At 42.3% G+C, this 16,967-nt stretch overlaps 1 protein-coding gene across 1 annotated transcript; it reads left to right on the top strand.

Moving 5' to 3' along the window:
• The first annotated feature begins 10,288 nt into the window (after positions 1 to 10,288).
• LOC134483675 (disks large homolog 5-like) lies at positions 10,289 to 12,991 on the top strand. Its single transcript, XM_063278883.1, has 3 exons — positions 10,289 to 10,407; positions 11,474 to 11,633; positions 12,844 to 12,991. Exons 1-3 carry the CDS (start codon positions 10,326 to 10,328, stop codon positions 12,989 to 12,991), a joined length of 390 nt encoding a protein of 129 aa, XP_063134953.1. The 5' UTR covers positions 10,289 to 10,325.
• Positions 12,992 to 16,967: the final 3,976 nt, after the last annotated feature.

A 16,967-nucleotide genomic window follows, 5' to 3' on the forward strand; every position in this document is an offset into this window, starting at 1 on the left:
CTCTCTCCTCTCCATCACACACGTTCTTCCTTTATTCTATGGCAGCTTCTTCTTCCTTCTTCCCTCCTCATGATCCTCTCTAGCAAAGCCCTCAAAGCTCACCTCCCCCATCTCTCTGCTGTGCAGCTGTTGGCTGTTGGCTTCTTTATAATCACAGTTAACTGGGAACAGGGTCAGTTATTTGGGGTTAACCAGTCTTGAGTTCTACAATTAGCATTAAAATACAAGCAGCATTAGGCCAATACACTACAGGGGTTTTTGTTTGTTTTTTGTTTGGTTTGGTTTATTTTCATTTACCTTTTTACTTGTTATTTTATTTTTGGCTATTTTTTATTAATCGGTTATTTTATTTATTTACATTTCAACTGTTGTCCTGCTTTCCACACTCCCCTCATTAAACCTTACATCCCTTTTCTGCTCAGCTTTGCCTATGTGACAGTGCTCCCCCACCGACACATATCCATTCCCACCTCACACCTCTAGGATCTCCCTTTGGTGGGCAACAGGCCTCACCTTGAACCATAGAGCATCCTTGCATACACTTTGGCTGGCAGTTGGGCCCCTGGGAGCTTGGGGATTAGGGAAAGAAGATCTGTTCAGATATTAAAGCCAATGATTGCTGCATTCTCTTCTTTTTCTGGTTATAGGTGAAATTATGTTTGTGTGCTTCTCTTTTTTCAAATTATTGAGAGAAGATTAATTTCTTGGTTTTTCTTGGGTATAGTTTAGTTCATTGTCTTGGAGTTTTCCTCCTATTAGCCTCAGTTGTGCTTTCTTAGAGAAAAGAATTGTTTAAATTTGGTTTTGTCATGAAATATCCTGGTTCCTCCTTTTATGGTGATTGAGGATTATGCTGGCTATAGGAGCCTGTGTCTGCATTACATCTACCAAGATTTTCTGACTTTTAAAATCACTGTTGAGAAGTCTGGTGTAATTCAGATACGTCTGAATTTATTTGTTACTAGATATTTATACCTTACCCCTTTTAATGTTCTTTCTTGATCTGTGCATTTAGCGTTTTAATTATTATGTGAATGGAGGAATTTTTCTGGTCCAATTAGTTTGATGTTCTGTAGGCTTGTTGTATCTTTATGGCCTTTTCTTTCTTTACCTTATGGAAGTTTGCTGCTATGATTTGTTGAAGGTGTTTACTGGATCTATGAACTAGAAATCTTAATTCTCTTCTCTATCTATTATCCTTAGGTTTCAACATTTAAGTGTGTCCTGAAATTCATGGATGTTTTGGATTCAATAAACCATACATGTTTATCTGAGATGGGTGTTTTGTGCTTCGTGGGATGTCCTCCTTGACCCCAGGCTGCATGAAGAATCTCAGCTGACAATGGGGACATAAATTATGAGTATGTGTAGCAAGACCCAGGCCTCTTCCAGGTTCTTAGATATTAAATGAGAACCTCAAGCACAGTAGTAATGTGATTGTGTGGTGTGAATCTAGTTACTATTCTCTATTTTGATATAGATGACTCTTTTTGTGTCATGGTCAGCTTATAATGACTAGAAGACCTAAGCTTGAGAATAACCAAAGACTACATTGCTTCTCTAGCAGCTGAGCTTTTAAAAGGCCTGTTGTGACAGCAACTGTTGCTGGACATTCTGGATTATTCCTTCTGTACTTTAACTCTCTGTGTCACTTCCACCATCAATAAGTTAGTTCAATTCCATAAATTGGAAATCCATCACCTGGAAGAAATACTCTTTTTTTTAAAGATTTATTTATTTATTTATTTATTTATTTATTATATACAAGTACACCGTGACTGTCTTCAGACACACCAGAAGAGGGCATCATATCTCATTACAGATGGTTGTGAGCCACCATGTGGTTGTTGGGATTTGAACTCAGGACCTCTGGAAGAGCTGTCAGTGCTCTTAACCACTAAGCCATCTCTTTAGCCCAAGAAATACTTTCTGAATATGATCTGAGATTGGCCATGGAAAAAGGGTAGCTTGAACTGTCCCACCTAGGTTCTGGGCCTGCACAGGCCTGCTCTCCAAAAGAAACCTGTGTTCACAGCTGTTGGCTGGCTAAGAAAGATTTCACGAGACTTGATACACAGCCCTCGGACTTCTGCTCCAGTCATCTGCACAATTTTTCCCGGACGATATCCTCATACCTCCAGCAGGCGGGTGATGAAACTGTCCACTCTCAGCTCCCCTTCAGCCATCTTGTGGGCACCAGACTCTCCTCCCTGCATCAGGAACAAGGGCTTCTCCATGGTGGCTGCAGCAGCAGTGGTGGTTTGGCATTCTCACCTAGGAGGCCCTATGCTTTTCCCCAGTTCCAACTCACCTCAGGCCCGGGCCTTCGCCCCATCCACTTCCCATGGAGCAGGGAGAGAAGCACCCACTAGAAATAAAAGGGAATGCCTTGGTCCTGCCAAGAGTGAACCCCCAGTGAAAGGGATTGTTGGGGGGGGGGTAATGGGAGGAGTATGAGGAGGGGAAGTGAGGGGGGGTTAGGGGGATGTTTGCCTGGAAACCCAGAAAGGTAATAACAATTGAAATGTAAATAAGAAATACCCATTTAATAAAGATGGAGAAAAAAAGAGAAAAGTGTCACACATTTAAAACAGAAGAATATGGACCCTAATTTTAAAGCACAGCTCTGTCAATTAACTATATCTTTAAGGAAGCTCAGAAAATCATGCCAAACAATATTTTCTCGGTTTATGTATCTGTAATGTTGCATAAATAATAATGTCCGTTTCTTGCTCTTGTGGAGGGAATTAAATAGTTAATATGTAATCATGGAAATTTTGAAGTACCATCCATTTTTATGTTCATTAAATCAATCTTCCTCATTTCATTGATCAAGTATATATGTTTTCTTTTCATAATTACATGTATAATAAAACCAGCATAAAAACCTTCAGAATTGTATAAGCTTTCACTTTAACAAATTAAATTAGTTGTTCTTTGTATTTCTGCTGAACATTTAAATGTTCTTTATATGTCCCAATGCGAGTTTATTAGGTACCTATAAACTTTAAATTCTTTGCCTGAGAGCATGAGTACTATTTAATTATATAGTAACTACACTCAGGCTGTCCTTGTATTAGAACCAATTATATCAGACTCTAAGAAAAATTACTATTGCGTAAAAGTTTGTATGCGTATGAGTGTGAGTATGAGTATGAGTGTCTGTGTGAGTGTGTGTGTGTGTGTGTGTGTGTGTGTGTGTGTGTGTGTGTGTGCAGCACATGACCAAACAACTTTTAGGAGCCATTTCTCTCCTTCTGTCAAATGGGTCCCAGGATGTAACCCAGATATTTGACTTTGGCAATAAATAATATTACCAACTAAATAAATAAATAAACAAACAAAAAACAAGCCACAAATCAACTTTAAAAGTAAAGGCCAGAAGTTCACAGAATAGTAGCATTGGCCTTACCATATCCTTTCTTTGGGGATGGGAAAATTAATGTTCTGAAATCCATGACTTTCAGGAATTGTGATATTCATGGAAATTCAATTCCTTTGCAGATGCTCCAGTTGTTGTGGCCAATTGCTAGAAAGGTCAGCTTAAGCTTGCAACACCCACTATTCCTCCCCCCGCCTCCACAGAAAGCTCAAAAGACACTGCCCAGAACTTACTCCACATTCCCCAGAACCACTTTCTTTGTCCATCATTTCTTTGAGACGAAAGGTCAGACTCCTTCACCCTAGTCTCTCCACAATCAACATCCCCCCTCCCAAAACACTTCTAAGACTGGAAAACATGTCTTAGGATGTATCTGCCAGACTCAGACTGAGACAAACTAGGGCACTGGTTGTCACTACAACATTGGTGACATAGCAGAGGACACCAAGAACTCTCTAGGAGACAATAGAATGTCCAAGAAGGGACAGCAGATGTCATGGGGAGCAGACTTTGCCTCCCTGCTAATGTTCTCCCTGTACTGAGCATAAGCTGAGGTGCCCTTTCCAGGAGACTTTCCCGGGGCAGAGCCACTGAGCATCTCCTGCTTCCAAAGCCAAATTTTCCTCAAGGCTTGATTATAAAAACCTTAGTAATTCCTATGCATCTAAATGAATGTTTCCTTCCAAATCCTGCCCAAAAATGTCTCATCCTAACTCAAATTATCCTCCTTCACGAATATTAGCCATTAAAAATTCCTGAGAAATAATACCAGTTTGAATATGCAGTCAAAATGTTCTCCTGTCTTATTATGTACAGCTGCTTGAAATCACATCAAGAAATAGCCTGCCTGGAAGGTTGCAACATGGGTGTGTGTTAGGGGAACACTCATGAAGCCTTGTGCTTAGCATTCAAGGGTTGCCACAAAATTCCTTATAAGGAAGACTTGAAATCATTATGGTGCTAGAAACAGTGTGGAGGCCAGTTGGCAGAGGAAAGTGAAACATTAGAGCCACCAGTGAAGGCTCCTGTTGGGCCCTACCTTGGTGTTTCCCTCCCCCCTCGCTGAGCCTTTCAGCCTGCTATAGCAAGAAATTGTTTACACCTTTGAAGCTGCTCTTAGCCCCTGATTTGGGGCTGGGATTTTCCATGGCACCCTTCCTCCCCACTGAGCTTTCCTGCTTCTTGTTTTTATGAAGCTGTTTATGCCCATGATTGGGCTGGAACTTTCACCACACAGACTTGTCCTATTTTCCTGGTTGGGGATTTTCACCTGCCTTGTTGTTTTTCCACAGCTTTTGCCTCTGGTATATAAGGAGATCTCAGTAAAGCCTTGGTGGCACTCGCTAAAAAGGGTGACCCGTGTACGTGTTTTCTTTCAACCCCACAAACCTACACCCGATATTCACACACTGTCGGCGCAGGCACTGACAATAGGTATCACAATAGAAACTAGTAACTAGATTTAACCAAACTATCCCATTAATGCTGTATTTCATGGTATTTTTTTTTTTTTGCTCTCCTAGAACCTGGAAGAGGCTTGGGGTTTTCTAATCCTACTCATAATTTATTAATCTTCCCAACACTATGTGCTTTGTTCTGTTAATGCTAACAGCGCCATCCAATACCTAGGATATTTTCTACTGACATGTGTGACGTGAGACAAAACAGTCCCTGTCATCCCTCACCTGAATAAACTTCCTTAGAGGACAGTGTAGTTGGAGGGTCCTTCTTTCCTCTCCAAGATCGAGAAACCTTCCAGTCTCCAGACAAGTGTGTCAGCCATTGTCCAGTGACTGTCTTCAGATGTCCACATTGTCAGCTGAGTGTCGTCATCCAGACTGCCCTGTAATTGTTGTAGATGATTAATAGGGTTCCAGCCCTAGGATTTAATTCAGTGCTACAGTACTTGCCAAATACACTCAAAGCCCTAGCTGCCACCCTAGTCCTGTGTGCTCTAGAGAAAGAAAATAAAGAACCACATTGTCTATCAAGTTTCTCCTCCAATAGAAGGAGAATCTGCATCCGGTATTTTTTTTTTTGGTTCTTTTTTTCGGAGCTGGTGACTGAACCCAGGGCCTTGAGCTTCCTAGGTAAGCGCTCTACCACTGAGCTAAATCCCCAGCCCCTGCATCAGGTATTTTAAGTTAACTCTAAGCCCCAGTTTCCCCACAGCTCCCTCCTTCGATTCCATTATTGGTGCATTTTCAGTAAGGTTCACTTTATTTTTGGTGTGCAAAGAATATGCACCATGTCAGTAAAGTGTGTGTGTGTGTGTGTGTGTGTGTGTGTGTTCATCCATGAACTCACTATAAATTATTATCAAATATCCCAGAAGACCGTGGAGAAACCTGTCGATGTGCATGCAGAATTATGTTACTACCGTTCCATGGCACCTTGCAGGGAACACTGAAATAGTGGGCTGCTTTAATAGAGCCTAAAACCAGGCTATGCATGGTTTTCGGTGAGATTGTGATGTGCAACACCACAACAGAGATCAGCAGAAGCTTCATTTATTCCATGCTGCTGTTACCAAGTGAGGCAAAGCCTCATCCCATAGAGAGTCTGGTAGGATCTGATGAAAGGAAATAAACTCAGGGTTGAAATCAAGCCTTTAGAAACAAAGAGAAAAATACAAAGTCAAGGAAAGCAAGAGCTGTCTTTTCTTCCTCTTTTTTTTTTTTTTGAGAAAATCCACAAGAGAGACAATCCCTTCCTCAAACTAACAATGCACAAGAGAGAAAATACATGAATTAAAAATCAGAAATGAAATGAGAGACATAACAATAGACACCGAGCAAATACCAAAATCATTAGTTCTTACTCCTGAGGACTTTACGCCAGAAAACTGGAATATTTATTCGATATTGTTGATTTTGTAGACAGATAACAATTACCAAAGTTAAATCCAGATCTGGGAAGGTATCTGAATAATACCCCTAAGAAAATAGATACACTCATTAAAGGTTGCATACATTATATATTATATTGCTTTATTTTGCATGATTAAACCCCTTCAAGGACATTTAGCTGTGTTATAGAAAGGGTTACTTTCAAAACAAAAGGACAAAGAGAGAAATTGTGGAGTCACTGAGAGACACTTCCCAGACAGGATCAAGGAAAGATGGCTGAGAGATGCAAGCAGGGGCTGGAACGCTGCCCTTGAGAAGAAAATGTTTTTCTCACTTTACCTTACACTATGTTGTACTATGTCCCATTTTGTGGAAGCGGCTCTCATGCTCTCTGGGTTATGACAAGTATATTGTGATACTAGGAAGAGGGGTGATTTGCTATACAGATATTTTAAGAAGAAGCCTTTGCTTAGTCTCACTTCTTTGCCTAGTCTTGCCTCAGTCGTTCCTGGTATCATGGGAATAACGATCTTATTATATCTTGCCAAAAGGGAAAGTGAGGTAATCCATATTCATGCCTATATAAGGGTTAATAAGCTTGCAGCTGCATGCAGTTGCATCTGCCTTTGCTCTGCATCCCCTGTGTCCTGGTTATTTGTGACCGTACCTGGGCCGCTAACGCACTAGATGTTGACAGGCATCACCCTTCTCAGTGTCAGGTTTATTTTCTTTCTTTTTTGAAATCTATGATGTGGAGGCGTATTACAGTGACAATATGAAATAGCAGGCGGGCATGTATGAAAATTGCTGTGTTTAAGCTGGGTGTGGGGACAAGTCCTCAAAAGGAGCTGTTAAGATGGGAAACACATAATGCATTTCTTGCTGGAATTGAGTTGCCTCAGCTGTGTTGCTCTGCCTGCTCAGTGTCCATTCAACATCACTCTGTTTCTACAGAGGAACTCAAGGTTTGCCCCAGCTGCCTGTGAGCTGTGATATGAGCAGAGAAAGGCCAGGACACAGTGGTGATTTCCCACTCCTCAGTTATGCTGAATTTTCCACTACTGTACTTGTATACACAAGTACAGTGTGGTCAGTTATTATAGATATTTGTCATTTCTTACAGAGGGCAACTATGATTGACTACACCCAATTCTATAAAAAACAAAACACGGGGTTGGGGATTTAGCTCAGTGGTAGAGCGCTTGCCTAGGAAGCGCAAGGCCCTGGGTTAGATCCCCAGCTCCGAAAAATAGAACCAAAAAAAAAAAAAAAAAAAAAAAAAACCTCAGGAAACCTGGCCCTTGGCAGCAATGAATCAAGAAATATCTAGGATGGTGGGGCATGAATTCTGCCAAGCAATGAACTCAGATAGGTGGGGTTGTGAGGAAGATGTATCGTTGAATAGCCCAATAGATTCACGTTGTATCATCTTGATTTAATCTAAGGACAAAGAAGTGCAGTAGCTCTGATGGCTTTCTTCTAACCCCTTGAAAGGTTCGCTGGGGTTTGACCTCAGTTCTTCATTCTTCTTGCTGGGGCAGCAACACTCAGGGAAGCTTGAGATTTCCATAGGCACAGTATTAGGCTAGAAATGCTGAGTAGGTGATACTAAGTTGTTCAGATGGTGATACCCATTTCATTTGTTCTTAACGTGAACCTAAGGAAAGACAGATCAAGGTCCTTAGAATAGAAAGATCATTTCCAGTTTTTTTCTACCTTTCCTGAATGAAAGACTGGTTGGCAGAGAATGGTAAAAATTCAAGAATTGGTAGATGATGCTTTGAATGAAGGGTGGGTTTCTGTGCTGGTTTTAGACAGGTTCTCAATTACCCCATCTTGTTCTCTACGTTGCTCGTCAGGTTCACTATGAGCTCAAATAAAGCTGCTTCTACTTTCCAACAGGTAGTCTTACAAAGGGGCCTCCAAGGACTGTGAGGACAGCATTAGCCAATGAGAATTGAGGTGTGTAACCCACAACTATAGCTTTATCTGAAAGACCCTCAGACAGAGGAGACTCTCGCTCCAATCCTGAGGACAATCACCACCCCATGAACACACAGGACTCAGTCTTGATGTAAAAACAAGAGGTTTACTTTGGGACACCAATGCACTGGGGCTCGACATGGTCCACACGCAGGAGGGATGTGAGGAGCCTCGAACAACAGAAATGTATAGCTTAAACAGTCATTTACGATCACACAGTTTCATTAGCTCAGCTATTTCGGTGCCAAGGATAACTAGGCAGATGTTTCTCATCCTGCGATAAGGCCGTAACCACATCAATGTAGCTATTTCAGTATGAAGGACGTCTGACTTGATATATGTTTTCTTATCCTGGGGTTTCCAGGACAAGGACCAAGGATATCTGTCTTGGCAGGTGTTTCTCTTCTGGAGTTCCCAGGACAAGGCTATAGCGATGTCAGCCTATAGCACAGCTGCATTCAGTACCCAGGACATCTCACTTCTATAGTGGTCAGTCAGCTTCCCAGAGATGTTTCCTGTCTTGTAATTGCCCTGCAGTAAATATGTTCTATACCCTCTGTTCTTATGGTCGGGCAGCTTCCTAGAGAGTGGGTGGGAATGTGCTTTCTGTACTTTCTGGTCTATTGTCTAACGTCTAGGGGCTAAGCGAGGGCCAGCTTAAAAGATTCTCATTCTTAAGAACTGGCTGTACTGATATCAAACGGGGATCTTTCATATCCACTTTCTTCCAAGTCTACCAGCCATCTCAGATTGTTGCTGTAATATGCCTGACAATCAAGGACACAGAAAAATAACTTGATACACAGCAAGGACATGGCAATCATATCCTGTGTCGTTATGTATGTTCTGAATGAGGTTTGTTAAAATGACAATATTGCACAAAGCTTTATATAGGACCCATCAAATTAAGGGTCACTATGCACTGTCATAGCTAAAATGGCCTGGTCAGAAGTGACCACTGGACCACTCTTCTGTAACTTCACATGAGAGGCTTGTGCTTTTTGTGTTTCTTATTTTTCTGTTTTTTTCTTATTTATTATTTATTTATTTATTTATTTATTTATTTATTTATTGCTTTATATGTTGTCAAGAAGATAGTTCAAGTCATGGATCTGCCCCCAAAATCTGAGCTTTGCCACTAATACTGTAAACAGTATTAGTGTATGCATTCAATAAAATAACTGTTTTTTTTTTTTTAGTACGATAGATGCTTTTGTGTTTTGTGGGGTGATCCATGAAACAGGAGTGAAGATGCTTGTTTCTTACTCTGTCCACTGAGTTATGTCTCTAGGCTTGTCCTACTCCTTTGGCTGCATCCCCCCCCCCCCACATCTGCTGACTATTTTATTTTTCAGATGAAATCACACGATATAGCTTAGAGAGGCTTGTAAGCATTCCTACTTTGGTAACTTAAGTGCAAAGAGGAGAGCCCCACACTCAGCCTGAGGGTGCATTCACTGGTGGATCCAATATTTCAGTTTCCTCTGCTAACAGCTCACCACATTGTTGCCAGGACCATAATGAATGCAATTCTTTCTCCTAAGGAATCTGGTGGCAACTGTCAAATGTTAAGCACAAAGCTTCAGGTTGTACCTATAACACACACCCACATTGCAACCTACCCGACAGGCTATTTCTGGGTGTGATTTCATGCACCTGCACATGATGAGACAGGAGACCTCTTTGGCTACTTATAGGAACTGGTGTGATTTCTCAGTAATCTTTAATGGGTAATATTGCTGACTGAGGAGAATTTGAGGTAGGATGAAACATTTCTGTGCAGGGATTGGGGAGGAAGCACTCATTTAGATACATAGCAATGACTTAGGTTTTTCCACTCAAGCCTAGAGCCAAATTTGACTTTGGAAGCATGTGGTGCTCAGTGGCTATGCCACAGGGAAGTCCCCTGAAAAGGGTCCATCAGCTTTTGCTCAGTACAGGGACAACATTAGCAGGGAGGCAAAGTCTGTTATCCATGACATCAGCCATCCCTTCGTGGACATTCTATTGTCTCCTAGAGAGACCTTGGAATCCCTGTGATGTCACCAGTATCGTTGTGACAACCAATTCCCTACTTTTTCTCTTAGTGTCCAAAGGATATATCCACAGACATGTTTGCCCGTCTTTGTAGGTGCTTTGGGAGAGTTGGTGTTGATAGAGAAGAGTCTAGAGTGACGCAAATGAAACCTAAAGGTAATGATGGACACAGGACATGGGGAATGTGGAGTAAGTTCTGGACAGTGTATGTTGAGCTTCCTGTCAGGGGTGTGTGTGTGGGTCTTCCGCTGGCCTTTTTAGTAATGGGCCACAACCACTGGACATCTCCACAGATATTGAATTCCTTGATTATGACAATTCCTGAAAGTCAAGGTTTTCACATCATTAGTTTCTCCATAACCACATGGAGGATATGGCAATGCCTATGCTATTATTGGGTGAACTTCTAGTCTTTACTTTTACAGTGCATTCGGTATGTTAAATTGATATAATAACACCATCAGGAGTCATGGAGGGTATAACTTTTCTGAATTAAACAGGGCATCAATGTACTTCACTTTCATTGCTTCTTTAAATTCAGTGACTATCTGACAGTAGTAAGAGGGAGAGAATTGTGCTCCTGGCCATGACCTTATATTCTTAGAACTCCTCTGACTACCTCTGGCTGACGGGGCCAATCTTACCTTCATACATTAGAGGTTCTGTGTGGCAGATATTTTTCTACAGTAGCCAAACTATATGGGGCAGGTAGAGAAAGAGCCTGTAACCTACTGGCACTTCTGGGGCATTTGTCATTTCAGTAGGGGGAATTAATAAGTCTGTTGACGATGTCCTCCCCCTACATGTCTTTTTAATGCAAAGTTATTGGACTAGAGTAACAGTGTAGGATATCTGAGTATCCCTGATCAATCAAGTCATTGTGGATGCTGAATTGATGATCTGACTTCTGAAACCAGAGGGGTGAGGGTCCTGAAACCAGGTTGTAGCCTGCGTACCTGATAATAATCCTGGAGAAGGCATCTCTCTGGTACTTGTAAGCCTGTGTGGGCGGGCATAGGGAACACCTGGCTGCTTACATCTCTTGGTCTCTATATAGTAGTGGGGGAACTGTGATCCACTTAGGAGGCCTCTTACATATAGACCAAACTCCTTGCAGTGACACTGGCTTCCAAGCATGTTCTCCTGTTTGGACCTCACTGTGGTCTGTGTATGCTCTATGCATTAGCCCCATGCGGGTTCACTTGTGTTCTTCTACCTACAGAGGCCTGCAGACAGACGTCATCCCCTGAAAATGTCCTAAACAAGGTGCAGGCCAACGAGGGAGAGGAGAGGCTGAATAGAGAACTGGAGCTAACTACCAAGGAGAGAAATGAGCTGACAGATCGCCTCCTTTATGTGACAGGTGGATCCATGAGCAAGAGGTATGCATTGCTCCAAACAAACGACCTTGTTCTAAACCTCATCTCCCATAGAGAGGAGATTCAGAACCTGACCCTTACTGAGGAGTGAGATTGGAAATGGACTCTCTGATTCTGCCTGTTGAAAATCTGAACTTGTGATCTGAGTGAAGATTTCAGGGATAAAGTCACTGGAGCATGAGTTCCCAGTGTACAATTGGAAAGCCCTTGACAGGTGGTAGCTTTGCAAGGTACTAGGTGCTGTGAGTTTGTGGAGAGTGTTTGTACTTGCTAGGAACGTGACTGAATGCTATCATCTCCTGGCAGCAGCCTTAGGTGACAGGTCCCACAGTGTTCATATCAATGCTTAACTAGAAGTCCTGAGACTCTGGCCTGGTTTTTCTTGTCTGTGTGCCTTACACTCTGAGAAAGTAATGGTGCATGCATTTCTACTGATTCTCATTGTGCTCTTTCCATATTTGTCTCTCTTTATCATTCCCTGAGTCTGTTTACTTTTCTTTTCTTGTGGGTGTGTCCCAGTTTGTGTGTCTGGGTGTGCACAGGTCTTCATGCATATGCACAACTTATATATGTTTCTATGTCCCTGCACACTTGGAATTTAGGGGTCTGTTTTTTGACCTCAGGATTTACCTGTATAATAGTTTCATGGAGGTGTAAGTGCTTTATTTTGGAAGCCCCACTTTCAACAGTACAGTTCTTTGCCTGTGTGGTCACATTTGTCTATACATTTGTATGCCTTGGGCAGATTATAAGTTTGTGGCAATATCTGGTCTCATCTCCAGAATTATGTGTACTGTCTGCCTCTAGAATATTAGTTATTCGGCTTGTAGCATTCCACTTGTCAAAACAGGAAAAATGAAATCAGAGGTTTCTGGATGTGTGTGTGTGTGTGTGTGTGTGTGTGTGTGTGTGTGTGTGTGTGTGTGTGTGTTTGTGGTTGGGTAAGCTCTGTGTCCTAGGCTCTTGACAGCATAACAGGTTTGAATGCAGATCCAGCCCTCCTGATTGAAAAAAGTGAGCCAGGGAACCCTTTATCTGGGTGCTTAGCTTCTGCGGTCCTGGGCACACAATTCCAAGTTTCTGAAGCTGAAGAAGATCCAAATATGTAGAATTCAGAAAGTGTCCTTCCAGGGCTTTGGTAGTACAGGACACAGCCTGAGTTCATATAATCCTAAACCTCGATGTTCATTGGGTTCTATCTTCCTGGGGCCAGCCCCTACTTCAGGCCAAATCCATTTTATGAAAACTTGAAGATAAAGGAGAAAGAGGTCATGTCATTACTGCACAACTTAGACACAAAGAACATTGAACATCGTGAGAAATTTCAGGAGCTCAAGAAGGAGATTAACTTCTATCAGTAAGTACTGGTCAGGAGGGCCCCTCACTTGTGGAATGGCCATGTCTGCCTCTCTTTGTTCTGGACTGGAGAGCCTGTAGCTCTGGGTCCATGTCTTCTGCTGTTTAAATATCACTGTGCCGTGGGTCTTTTGGACTCAGTTTCAGTTCCATAAGGGACTGTCAGTTATCACCACAGTGTCTATGCATCTTTAGAAGGCTCTGGATAGAACTACACTGATTCAGGCATCAGAGTGTTATTAGGCCAACCTGCGGCTCTGGGGTCATACCAGGTTTAACAAAGCTCAATGTGTGGACCACATGGTTTGCATGACCTCCCTTGGTTCTACTGTCCTCTTGTGGTTATTTGCCGCCTACTAATTGATGTTCCCCCGATGCATTGGGCTCTCATGGGTAGTTGTAGATCCCTTGTTCTTTTGGACAGACATGGACTCTTATTAGTGCTTGGGTCACAGAAACAATTTATTTTTCCCTGGATTGGCCGTTTGCTGTTTGTGCAGCAGCCATACATGTATGGAGATGTATTCTATGAAGTCTTTATGGGTATCTGGGTCCTGGTGGAGTTTGTGGGATTTGGCAGTTGGAATGGGAGGAAGAGGCTTCAGGATCTTACTATGCAGAGTGTGTTTCCAGCAACCTGCACAGCCGGCTCCTGATGGACCAGGCATGTATGAAGAAGAAGTTGGTCACATTGAAGCAGGAGAGCAAGGAGTTACAGCGATATTTGTTTGAGTTGAACCCGAATAATGAAGACGAACAGGAGAAGACCAGCAACCTCCAGACCCAGCAAAATGTGGTAGGAACAAGCAGCTGAGTCAGATTAACAATGTCTGATACCATTTGCCTATTGGATACAACTTTGTTTCCCCTATCATCTTTCTAATCTCCCCACACCCAGTCAGTCACCCACCTCATGTGATAGAGTTATTCATTGCTCTGTCTATGCACAAGTATTCTGGGATGTTAACCACTCTTCAGAAACTGAATTATGGGCAATTATACTTCTCTGCCCTTTTTGAAACTGCAGTCCAGAAATGGTGACAGAGGAATAACATATCACATGACTGCATCTCCCTATCACAGATTGGATGCTATGAAGAGTTTTGAACGAGTTCTTGGTCGTGTGACAAAGGTCATGCAGGGGTCATGTGATGGTTGGAAGCACCTTGTAGGGATAAGAACCAAGTGCAAATGGCAAATGAGTCCTGGTCATTGGCTTTGCTCTGGGTATCATGTGGCCTTCTCCTTTCTTCCTGCACCCCAATTAGGTCTCTCCCCATTTCCCCATTCTTGGTTTGCACTGGTAGAGTCTGAGGAGCAGCTTGTTCTCCCACAGTACTGTGAGGGTTGCTGGTGATGTTCCCCAGCCTGCATAGATATCAGCAATGATTTCAGTGAAAAGATCAGTGCTGTCTGTCCAATGCAGCTGAGGGGACAGAAGGCAGCAACTTGACAGCTGGTATGGGTGTCCCCACCAAATCCGTGTCTTAATAGCTGCCTTCTCCTCCCAGGTCTCAGGAACTGCAGGAGACATGGCATAGGACGGATCCCAGGAAGACAGCCCCCTGAGGAATGAGTTTCTCTCTCAGGAGTTCCCTGTGACGACAATCCTCACAGTCAAATACTTTTTTTGGGTGAATATTCTTCTTCTCAGATAATTTCCTCAATGTTTAGAGACCCTACATTTATGTATCCGTATGCCAGCCTGTCTGGTTGAGGTCTTTCTCCTTTCTCATACCGACAACACCATTTGAGAGACATCTGAGGGGACTGCTTGATGTCTTGTCCTAGAGGAGAAACAGCACTACAACTGTGTTTCTAAATGTTCATTAAGAAAATGCTGTTAAGAAATGTTTTTGGTTATGATTTTCATTGAAGTTTTCTTTTTGTTATTTCATAGTTATATATTCTTGTTACTGTTTTTCATTTTTATACCATTTTAGTTGTTCATTTTATGCCTGTTTTTTGTAAATTGTATTCCTTATGAATAAAAATTGATTTGTAACTCTTGACTCTTAAGACCTTCTTATTTAAGGGTCCTTTCCACTCCTGTAGACTTAGAACTGACAGCTGGGTATGGATCTTTGCATGGTCCAGGCAGCATGGGTAAATAGGGAATTCAAAGCCACCAAGGGGTACACATGGTGATAGTGTCTTTTGTGTGGATAATGTGACTTTTTTTATGGAGACACACTTTATGATGTAATCACTGACATACTGTATCCATGCTGTCATGTGTTCTGCTCATCCTAACTATATCAGTCTACAACACACATTCCTTATTGAGTGTGTGCACCAGATATTGAGTAACACACACTCATGCCTGTAGAGCTGCAGAAAAAATGACAACTTTCACAAAGGAATATAGAATAATCCTAATCGAGAACCATGTGCCTCAGTTTTTCTTACAATACAGCATTAGTATTAAACCACAAAGATAATGACCATCAACGTCATTTTGGGAAATAGGTTTTTATAGGTGCTGTTTCACTTGATCATTCATATGCTGTGTTTTTTATTGTTGCTGATTATATTTATTTTTATCATGTAACTCAATGGATCTTTTTTTTTCAAATGTATGTCTGGGCCACTCCTGAGTGCATTTCCCTCATGATCCAAAAGAGGGAATAGCATTCCCCATTGTAGATGATTGTTAGGGACCATGTGGTTCTTCTGAGAGAGCAGCAGATGCTCTAATCTGTGAGCCATCACCACAGCTCCTGTAGGTAGCTTTTGTCCTTCCAGGGCATGTGCTATACTAGATGGACGCCATCATCTCCCATTAAGTAGAGAGATCTCAGGAGATGTGTATGTACAGGTGGTTGAGCGGTGCCTGCTCAATGTGGTAGCCTGCTAGGCATCCACACCGGGCTCTGGTGCCTCCACTGCTCATTGTGCATTCAGGATCATCCTCCAGCATCACTCAGTTTCAATTCCAATCAGATCTTTCACTTACTATCGATGATTATATACATTAAGCACATCTGATAAAATACTGAAGACACTAGCCTCCTTCTACAGGCCAACTTGGCATAATGAATTCTTTTGATAGAAAGCAAGATAATTATCTTAATCTATGCAGGTCAGGGAGGACCTCAAGAGCATCCATATTGAATGCAGACTGCAGCTGGGAACACATGTTTCTTTTCAGAGCACGTCTGTGCAAGCCCAGAGCTTAGGTGGGATAGTTCATGTTTCACCTTTTACATGGAAATCTGTGATTGTATTGAGAAAGTATATTTTCCACGTGACTCATTTCCAATTTATGGAATTAAACTGACTTACTGTGAGTGGAGGTGACTCAGAGAGATAAAGTGAAGAAGAATAATCCAGTATGTCTGCAAACAGATGCTGTCTCATTAGGGCTTTTCAATGCTCAGCAGCTGGAGAAGCAAGGGAGAGGCATTGGTGACTCTCAAGCTTAGGTCCTCTAGTCATTATAAGCTGAGCATGACACAAAAAGGGTCATAGGTATCACACTAGAATGTGGTAACTAGATTTAACCAACCTATCACATTAATGCTGTGTTTGGTGGTATTTTTTGCCCTCTTAGGACCTGGAAGAGACTTGGGGTTTTCTAATTCGACTCATAATTTATTATCCTTCCCAACACTATGTGCTTTGTTCTGTAAATGCTAACAGCGGCATCCAATACCTAGGATATTTTCTACTGACATGTGTGACGTGAGACAAAACAGTCCCTGTCATCCGTCACCTGAATAAACTTCCTTAGAGGACAGTGTAGTTGGAGGGTCCTTCTTTCCTCTCCAAGATCGAGAAACATTTCCAGTCTTCAGACAAGTGTGTCAGCCATTGTCCAGTGACTGTCCTGAGATGTCCACATTGTCAGCGGAGTGAGGGCAGGGCAGGGGATTGGGACAGAGTCCATGAGATGTCAGTAGGCAACAGGCCAGCTGGGGCTAGTGTGGGTACAGGGCTTCTAGTGTGGGTGTGAGAGGAGGAAATTAGGAATGGTCAGAT

This window comes from Rattus norvegicus, chromosome 19 (genome assembly GCF_036323735.1).
Source record: "Rattus norvegicus strain BN/NHsdMcwi chromosome 19, GRCr8, whole genome shotgun sequence".
NCBI lineage: Eukaryota > Metazoa > Chordata > Mammalia > Rodentia > Muridae > Rattus > Rattus norvegicus.